Source organism: Nicotiana attenuata, unplaced genomic scaffold, assembly GCF_001879085.1.
Source record: "Nicotiana attenuata strain UT unplaced genomic scaffold, NIATTr2, whole genome shotgun sequence".
Lineage (NCBI taxonomy): Eukaryota > Viridiplantae > Streptophyta > Magnoliopsida > Solanales > Solanaceae > Nicotiana > Nicotiana attenuata.
In genome coordinates, this window is record NW_017677427.1 from 9,699 (window position 1) to 19,958 (window position 10,260).

At 36.0% G+C, this 10,260-nt stretch overlaps 2 protein-coding genes across 2 annotated transcripts; one reads left to right on the forward strand and one right to left on the reverse strand.

Moving 5' to 3' along the window:
• Positions 1-6: 6 nt before the first annotated feature.
• Positions 7-501, forward strand: LOC109221401. Its single transcript, XM_019385887.1, has one exon. The coding sequence runs from the start codon at positions 7-9 to the stop codon at positions 499-501; it is 495 nt and encodes a 164-aa protein (XP_019241432.1).
• Positions 502-4,030: 3,529 nt separating this feature from the next.
• LOC109221402 (ethylene-responsive transcription factor 2-like) lies at positions 4,031-4,790 on the reverse strand. The gene has a single exon (XM_019385888.1). The coding sequence runs from the start codon at positions 4,712-4,714 to the stop codon at positions 4,043-4,045; it is 672 nt and encodes a 223-aa protein (XP_019241433.1). The 5' UTR covers positions 4,715-4,790; the 3' UTR covers positions 4,031-4,042.
• Positions 4,791-10,260: the final 5,470 nt, after the last annotated feature.

Here is a 10,260-nt window from a genome sequence, read left to right on the forward strand (position 1 = left end):
TAGCAGATGGGATATGGAGTAGAAACAACATCCCAAAAGCATAGCTTTATCTGCTGGTTAGCTATGCACAAGAGACTTCAGACAAGAGAAAGACTGGCCAAACTAGGGATATGCAAGGAAACACAATGTGCTATATGTGAGACAGGAATAGAAACAACTGAGCACCTATTCTTTGAATGTGACTATTCAAGGACATGCCTGAGTGAGATACTGAAATGGCTACAAATTGGAGTGCAACAGTACAAGCTAGAAGGATTATGGAGAAGAATGACAAGAAATTCAAGAGGCAAAGCTCACAGAAACATCACCAGTTCTATCTTAGCAGCTACAATGTACCACATTTGGAAAGCAAGAAATGATGCACTGTGGAATCCCAAAGTCCAACGACCCCAGAAGCTGATAGAGACTGTGAAAGAGGAATGTAGGCTGGTCATGCCGGAAATCCTGGGAAAGAAGGCAACATCACAAAGACAAAAAGCATGGATACACAAGCTAATGTAAATAGAATAGAAATAGAAGAATAGAAAATTGATGTAATAGAATAGCTTTGAAGTGAGGAGTAGGAACTACAAGGAGAACAGTCTGTACATTTGAATTTTGGGTTGGTGATTAATAAGAATATCTCTCTTTCACCAAAAAAAAAAAAAGAAAAAAAGAAATCTATTTTTAAAGGGTAAAAAAGGCGAACGAAATTTCGCTAAGGGGCTTCGTGCTTTTAATATAGTATAGATAGATATAGATAGATTATAAAATACTTGTTCTGCCACTTGTAAACGATTAGTTTCTCTGTTAGTTTTATGATTATTAAAGAATACATATCTGATAATTTGGTGATTATATAGTTTCGTTTAATTGTTTAAACGTGATGATTCAATGTTGGAAATTGTAAAGTAAATTAATACCTCATCCGCTCCACAATAAGTGACCAATTTGCTTTGGGCACGCCCATTAAGAAAATGGATTTTTCCTTCCTATACCATATATGAAAGTTTATTACCAAAAATGTGCATATTTTGTATATTACCCGCCCAGTCCACATTTTACCTACAAAAATTGTACCATTCGAAAATCAGGCATTAATGGATCAGAATATTCCTTAAAAACGCGCTAAAATTAAGGAGAGATTCTTGGTGATAATTGATTCTACATTAAATTAAATCTTTAAAAAGGGAAAGGAGATTTCATATCTGCGTTTTTTTCTCCAGAACTACAATTCAAATTCTGGAAAAAAAAAAGGAACGAACAGATATTCAACTACTAACAGCTACAAAAACTACGAAAATATTCAACTACTAACAGCTTCTAAGATTTGAATTCAAATTGTAGAATTCAAAATTTTCGAGTTTCAACAACTCAAAGTTGAAAAAATCTGTTCTTCGTTGTTGCTTCTATCAAATTGTCGATCAGATATATCTCTTCTTCATCTTTTCTTCTTTCAATCTAGAAATCAAAAAAAAAAACATCAACATCGACAACAAATGTCCAAAATCGCAATTATGCTACAATTTAATGGCAATTGGGATACCTATGGCAGATTTAGGGATTTTGAAGTGGATGCCATTGTGGTAGATGAGTATGCAAGCTACAGTACTCTGATCTCTACAATTGCAGAACAACTATCAATTGATACTGCTGAAAAAATTGTAGAAATCAAATACATCGTGAAATCAAATAATAGGTTGTATATAATTTGTAGACAAATTGTAGTTAATTTGTAGATTGTAGATAATTTGTAGATATAATTGTAGATACGTTGTAGATAAATTGTAGATAAACTATTTTATGATTGTAAATATTTTTATTGTTGTTTGTTATGTAATTCTTGGTGGGGGCTTCAACAGATCATATCCATACTGTGATAGATGGTGTGAAGCGGTACATGAATCCTACATTATAACTACTATTAACTACAAAAACTCTACAATTATGTATAAAACTAGTTCTACAATTCAAACAAATTTCCCTACAGTTTACCTACAGTGAATGTACAAATTACCTACAGTTTAAGTACCTAATAAAAGAATAACTACAATTTACCTACAGTTACAGGGCAAACAGGAAACACATCATCCACAATCATGTCTACATTATATCTACATTTTAGACTACAATTAATCTTGGAATGTTCTACATAAACTACAAACTAACTACAATTACACTACAAACAGTAAATCTAGGTGAGGGCTTCAACAGATCATATCCATTATACTAAATCTACAATTACACTACAATTACACTGCAATTACACTACAAATACACGAGAAACAGTAAATCCAGAAGAGGGAATTTTGTTTGGTACCCAAAAAAAAGACTACTAAAGTGTATCTGTTGTCATTGTTTTGCTAGTTCGTGGCATATTAAAATGTTTGTTGCAACTTTTGATTTCATGTAGATTTTCAGAAAATCATATCACATGCCACAATTGTTGTAGAGAAAATTGGCACGACATTCAAATATAATGAGATTTCGCTGGCTAATGCATCTCAAGGACATCTTTCGTTGATTGATCCTGCAATCGTGGATGAAGAACAAGAAAGAATGTGGGGTATGGGTAAAACGTGGGTGAGGGGGTGAGGGGTAAGGAGAGAGAAACGTGAGATATATGAATACCTTTAATTAAGGAGTAAAAACTGCCCATTAATTAGATATGGATACCTTTAATTAAGGAGTAAAAACAGCCCATTAATTAGACCCTTAATTAAGTATGGTATAGGATTGGTAATTTGGTATACTAAGTGTAATTTACTCAAACCTTAAACATGTATGGTAAAAAGGTTTCCTATGTGGTATAGGAATGTAAAAATTCCTTAAGAAAATACTCTCTCCGGTCCAAAATAACTGATTTTTTGGTTGTTTTCACACATATTAAAAAACTCACCTTTTAGCATTAATTAGCAATGAAATTGACCATATTAACCTTTACCAGCTCTTCACATAAATACTTCTAACACATACTTCAACATTATATACTCCAAGGGCAATGTAGGGAAAAAATAATTAATTCAGTCTTGAAATCTGGAAAAATTACTTATTTGAACCACAAAAAAAAAGCCAAAAAATCACTTATTATGGACCGGAGGGAGTACTAATTTCTATACAAAAATACCTAGTATTACTAAACTACCCTTAATTAAATATTTAATGCGAGGAGTAAGAAAACTTTTTAGGAATATGTACATAAGGGTAATTTTGTAAAAATAAATTAATTTTTTTCTTGATTATATAAATGAACACTTATTTTGGACAAAAATAAAAAAGTAAATTGATTACATATTATGAACCGAAAGGAGTAATAGGAATTTGTCAGTCACAGCATGTGCAATAAAGAGAAAAGATTCCACGATATATTATGGTAAGTTTTAAAATTGCAGAAGTGAAGTGGAAGCCTACATCTTTCATGGGAACATGTTGAAGTAACACCACCCCAAACTATAAAGTGTTAGACAGAGTACTCCTAACAATTTATTAGAACTAATTAAACAAATTTACAGCAGTGTAAATACTCTCGATCGAGAGGTACATCATTGAATTAGAAAGTCCGTAATTTTCTTAAATGCAAATTGGAGCAAATATATTTTGATTAAACCTTTTGATTTTGCATTAGAGGAAAGGTTTCTACTTCCTCTGTCTCATATTAACCGTCGTGGTTTATTAAAAATAGTTGTATCAAATTATTTGTCATTTTAGAATATTAAGGAAAAATTGATTGTTTTTTTCTTTTTTACTCTTAGTAATAATTGTTCTTGAAGATGGAGATAACACATAAATAGAATAAATATTTAATGAATGGAGATATTATATCTTAAGATATAAATAAGGGTAGAATAGTCCAATCCCTTTCCCAATTGATATTTGTTAAGAGGCGTTTAAAAGAAAAACACATGCATAATATGTAACAGAGGGAGTAATTTACAATTAACCAATGCTTTAAGGGCCCAGCTTGAAGTTAGCGGGCTAACAGGGAGTGAGCTAAAATGTTTTAGTTCTACAAAAATAAAAATTGTATCTAATACTAAAACACTAAAAACCCTTCCAAATATAGTCATAGTAACATCTGGAGGTTCCAACCATGACAAACCTTGGCTATGGAATTTATCACATCTATTTTCCTTTTTCTTGTTACATTTACCGATGATGAGGTGGACGAAGAAAACGATGGCTCGGGTGAGCGCGTACGACTACGCCTCGCTGTAACTCTAGCCGGTTTAGGCATGTTTGAGCCAATTAAGTGAGGAAAATTTAGCCTAGCTCTCGAGCCGCGGATTTTGAAAGCGGCTTGATCGTAAGCCATTGCTGCATCCTCCGGTGTTTCATAAGTTCCTAACCACAGTCTTGCCCCTCTCCTATCGGGGTCTCTCATCTCCGCTGAAAACGTCCCCCATGGCCGCCGTTTCACTCCTATGTACCGCCTCCAATCTTGCGGCGCGTTCTTCTCACGCGCCGCCACATTCCCCTTCGTTTCCTCCTCGGACTCGCACTTTTTTTCGAGATTTGGCATTGTTTCCTCAAAGTTTTGATCCCAAAGGGAGATTTCGAAGCTATTTTCTGCTGAAGGGGAGCTGCCAAAACATGAGCTAGGACTGTCAGGCAATGCGTTATTTGAACTCATAGGCGAAAGAATTTCAGAAAAATCTGAATCAATTAGAAGATGTTGCTTTATGGATTCAAGGAGATTAAAATCAGAGAAAGAGAAGGTTACATCTGCTGAATTCATTTTCTTTTCTAAGAGTATTGGAACAAATGTTTCTTGCACTTTCACCAATAACCAGGGTTTATTAATTCTGGATGAATGGAAGGATTGACACTATACGTCTATTTATACGCTTGGCCTATAATTATAACTGTAGTCCCTACCTTTATTTTTTTTCCTGGAATTTCTATGAAGGTACCATTTTAAGCACATGTATGTTGTGCTTTTTAGTTTTTATTATCTTAACATTTGACGATGAATAAAATAATGTACTGATCTTTAATTTCAAGAAATGATATACCGTAGTCTCTATTTTGTTTCAATTTAAATGATACATTTTCTTTAGTAGTTGTTAAAAGAATGATACATTTTTATATTTGAAAATAATTTAACTTTAATTTTTTTATTTTACTCACTTTTTATTCCTCAATGATAAGCTTTTATAGCCACAAAAATGTCATTGCCCAACAAAGTTTTTGCCCCTTATACTTTTAGGACCACATGTTTCAAAAATCTCTTTTCTTTTCTTAAACTTTATGTCAAATCGAACTACATCATCTAAATTGAAACGGAGGCAGTACTATATTCCTCTTAAGATATGGAAGATGTTTGTGCATCACGATAAGATCATTGTTAATCTATGTCGATTTAGCATTCAACCCTAGATTGTTGATAAGGAAGAAGAAGAACAGAGGAGAAGGAATGGATTCTGTTATTCAGCTAAGAAGAAAAAAATATTCTGAATACACTGTACATTCTAACCGTCTCTATTTATAGTCTAAACAAAGCACCGACTTAGTTAACTAAGCTACCTAGCTATTTACAATAATGCCACTTTGTCTAAGTAACTCCTATTTCCACACTCCCCCTCAAGCTGGCAGGTACAAAAACATTAAGTACTCCCAGCTGGCCAGTCAATGACTCATGCTGCGTTCTATTAAGCCCTTTTGTCAAGATGTATGCTAATTGGTCTTTTGAGGCAACATGCTGTGTTTTAACCAATCCCATTTGTATCTTCTCTTTGATAAAATGGCAATCTATTTCAATATGTTTAGTCCTTTCATGATATACTGGGTTGGCAGCTATTTGTAAAGCTGCTTTGTGGTCACAATACATATCAACTGGTAATGCTACAGCTGCTCCTAACTCTTTTAACAATCCAATCAACCAAACAGCTTCAGAGGCAGCACTAGCCATGCTCCTATATTCAGCAAGTGCTTTGCTTCTTGGATTTCTATGAGACCAATTATTTACCATATTTGATCAAGAATCCAGATACTGACCTTCTTGTGTTGGGACACGATGCCCAGTCTGCATCACAGAACACAGAGATTTTGTATGACTTCTCACAGCTAAACAACACTCCCAGCCCTGGTTCCCTCTTTATGTATCTAACAACCCTCATAGCTGCATCCCAATGAGAGTTTTTGGGTTGTTGAAAGAATTGGCGAAGTGTTTGAACTGCATATGCTATGTCAGGTCTTGTTAGAGTCAAATACAGTAGCTTCCCTATCAATCTTTGATACTGCCCCTTGTCTTCAAGCACATTATCATCTTCATTGCCTCTCAGCTTGTCATACTCTTGCACAATCAGCTTCACATTCACCTCAAGAGGTGTCCAAGCTGGTTTGGCATCTCCTAGACCCAACTCACCAAGGCATATTTTCTCTGATTCACCAGAATATTCTGCTCGACCTGCTGAATTCCATTCCAAGGAAAAACTTTAGCTCTCCTAAGTCTTTAATCTTGAAAGTCTTGTGTAGGGAATCTTTTGTTGCCTATTTCATTTGCTGATTATTTCCAACGATTAGCATATCATCGACATAGACAAGAATCACTACTACTTCACTTTGATTCTGTTTAATGAACTAGGAATGGTCAAGACGACTTTGCTTGAATCCTGCATGTAGTAAGGCTTTAGTCAATTTTAAATTCCATTGTCTGCTAGCCCGCTTCAACCCATACAAGGATTTAACAAGTCTCTAAGCTAACTTAGAATGACCAACTGTCTCCCCCTGACTTGAAAATCCCTGTGGAAACTCCATATAAACCTCATCATCTAGGTCTCCCAACAAAAAGGCATTGTAAAATCCATCTGTTGGATATGCCAATGCTGCATAGCTGCTAATGAAAGGACTGTCCTAACAGTAGCAATCTTAACTATAGGAGAGAATATTTCATTGTAGTCAAGGCCTTCCTTTTGACTATATGCTGCTAGTCTAGCTTTAAACCTTTCTATTTCTCCATCAATTTTAAGGTTGACTTTGTACACCCATATACAACCAATGGGAGTCTTCCCTGGAGGCAAACACACCAATTCCCAAGTTTTGTTGGCTTGCAGTGCTGCTATATCTGCCTGCATTGCTTCTATCCACCTAGCATCCTTACATGCTTCATGAAAGGATGTAGGTTCAGATATTGCTGAGAAGACCCCTAAATAAGCTATGTAAGAAGAAGAAAGCTGATCATAGGAGAGGTAATTAGTAATTGAATGAGGCTTCTTGGATGGCAAAGGTACTACATAGTCTGTCAACCTCAATGGTTGTTTAGTCACTCGTCCAGATCTCCTCAAAGGTGCGGAAGCATCTGATAAGTGGAGTTCAGGTTCTTCCAAAATCTTATCCTCATTTGTTTGTGTGTGTGGGGTAATGCTATCTTGAGGAGCACTTGGTTCTGCATCAGCATGGAAGGAACTAGGTGAAGCATTATGTTGTTCCTGATGATCAACAGGTGAGGCACTAGGAAGACCAACATCAGTAGGCATAATATGAGGCTGCATATATGTTCCCTGTGGATCATCCTCTACAAAAACTGGGGACTGCAATGCATCTTCTATAGAAGTAGGAATGGCAGAATCAACATCTGCAAAATGAGAAGGGTGGTTAGGATAAACACCCTCCAGGCAAGAGGTTGGTGAAACAGGTCCTTCAAAATCCTTGAAAGGAAACACTCCCTCTTTGAAAGTGACATCCCTATTGACAAAGAACTCTTTTTTCTCCAAATAGTATAAGAGATATCCTTTATTAACATTAGAATACCCATTAGCACTGCCCTAACTGCTCTAGCACTGAATTTATCCTGTCTAGGCAAGACACTAGCATAACACAAACACCCCAAAGTTCTCAGATGAGGAAGAGTTGGTCTATTCACATGAAACAGTTCATAAGGTGATTTACCTTGTAACACAACTGAAGGCAGTCTATTGATGATATATACAGCTGTCAAAACACAATGTCCCCAAAATCTCACAAGGATATGCCCCTGAAATCTAATGGCCCTTACCATCTCAAGAATGTGTCTAAGCTTCCCCTCAGCTACTCCATTCTATTGAGGAGTATATATAGACACATGTTCTTTGATGTACTATGCCCAACTCTCTTAATAAAGCAGTGAAATTATGATTCATAAACTCACCCCCATTATCTGACCTCACTGTCTTTACCATAACACCAAATTGAGTGTGTACCATTTTAACGAAATCTCTTAATACAATGATCACATCACTTTTAAATTTCAACAAGGATACCTAGATCACACGAGATTAATAATCAACTATGGTTAGGAGTACTTATTTCCATCAATAGTAGAAGTGTTATAAGGTCCCCAAACATCCAGGTGTAACAATTGAAAAGTTTGAGTACTTCTATTGTTGCTAGAATGAAAAGGCAGTCTAGTATGCTTAGCTAAAGGACAAACATCACACTTATCTATTTCATTTTACAATTCTTAATAGGCAGTCCAAGCACCTCCCTCATGGCTCCTCCAGAAGCATGTGCTAACCTCCAATGCCACAGAGAAACATCAACTCCTTTCTCTTATGCATTTAATCCTCTACTCATTTCTTCTTGTTCATCTGCAGGTAAGAAGAGGTAGAATCCATCTTTCTCTTTACCAATCCCCTTGATCCTCCCATTTGAGAGGTCCTGGAATAGGCAAAAATCAAGGGAAAATGTGACTGAGCAATGAAGGTCTCTAGTTACCTTAGAGACTGACATGAGATTATACTGAAAATCAAGCACAAACACACATTTTTCCCTGCTTGCCCTTTAGAAATTATACAATCTCCTATATGTGATACCAAATTCACTTGACCATTAGGCATATACACCTTCCTACAACTCCAGAAATCAAGATTTTTAATATTCTGTAACATGCTTAAGTTTGATATCATGTGGTCATTTGACCAGTGTCTATGATCCATTCTTTTGTTGATGCATTAACCATAAATGATTGCATCATACCTGCCATGTTAGCCAATGTGTTTTGTGGAACAACTTTGTTGAGCATCCTCATAATATGATTGTATTGATCAGCTGTGAACTGTGGTGGCATATGAATCTCACTCATGTGTCCCTTGTATGTTGTCTCAGTCCTTCCTGCATTAGATCCTACAACATTAGGATTATAGTTTTCAACATTCACATTGTAAGCAATATTAGCATTGGCCCCTGATCCCTTTTTTTGTACTTAAAATCAGCATACGCTACTATTTTGTAACATGTCTCCTTAGTATGTCCTTTCACTTTGCAGAAATCACAGTAAAGATTCCAGTTCTTCTTTGGTCTATGATTCTGCCCTTGAAAACTTCCTTGAAAATTTTGATCCTTTTGCAGTCATGAAAGTTGTGGCCTCTGATCCCTCATTCATCACAGACACATTAGAGACAACTCTTTGACTCTCTCTCTTTCAATGATCATTGCATATGCTTTACTAACATTAAGAGTGAGATTTGTCATGAGAATCTCACTTCGCGCTTGCTTATAATTCTCATTAAGCCCCATCAAAACCCGTATCAACTTCTGTCTATGTAGATGTTCAACAAACTCTTTGTCACGACAAGCTGGAATCATACTTTCATACTCATCCCAAAGTTCTTTGAGCTTAGTAAAATATGTTGATACAATGTTAGAGCCTTGGTGTAGTGTTGCAATCTCCTTATGCAATTGATAGATTCTAGATGCGTTCACTTTATCAAATCGCTCTTTCAAACTTCCCAAACTCGACATGCATTCTTAGCATACACCTCTCCTATCACTAATTCCTTCGAAACAGAACTCATAATCAATCCCAATACGATTGCATTATACCTATTCCACTGGTGACCTAAATCCTCTTCGAAATCTTCTCTCTTTAGTGTATCGTCAATTAACCCTAGCTTTTTTTTGCCTAAAAGCTGAATTCGCATTGCACGACTCCAAATCGAGTAATTTGTCGGATCCGGTCAACTGGATCGACACAATCAGAGCTCCGGTTGTGTCTGAAGGGTGTAGGTACATCGCATAGTTGTGATCGAAATCTGTATTCGCCATTGCCGAAGAAACAGAGATTTTCAGGATGAAATGGAGTAAATCAGTTAAGCAATCTAGCTACTGGATCTGTGGATTTGGCTCACAATCGTGGCCCAATTGCTCTGATACCATGTTAATCTATGGTGATTTAGCAATCAACCCTAGATTGTTGATAAGGAAGAAGAAGAACAGAGGAGAAGGAATGGATTCTGTTACTCAGCTACGAAGAAAGAAATATTCCGAATACACTGTACATTTTAACCGTCTCTATTTATAGGCTAA

Bases quoted from the DNA above. Each gene is read 5' to 3' on its own strand.
- LOC109221401 (XM_019385887.1), top strand. From the start codon at position 7: ATGGGATATGGAGTAGAAACAACATCCCAAAAGCATAGCTTTATCTGC.
- LOC109221402 (XM_019385888.1), bottom strand. From the start codon at position 4,714: ATGAATTCAGCAGATGTAACCTTCTCTTTCTCTGATTTTAATCTCCTT.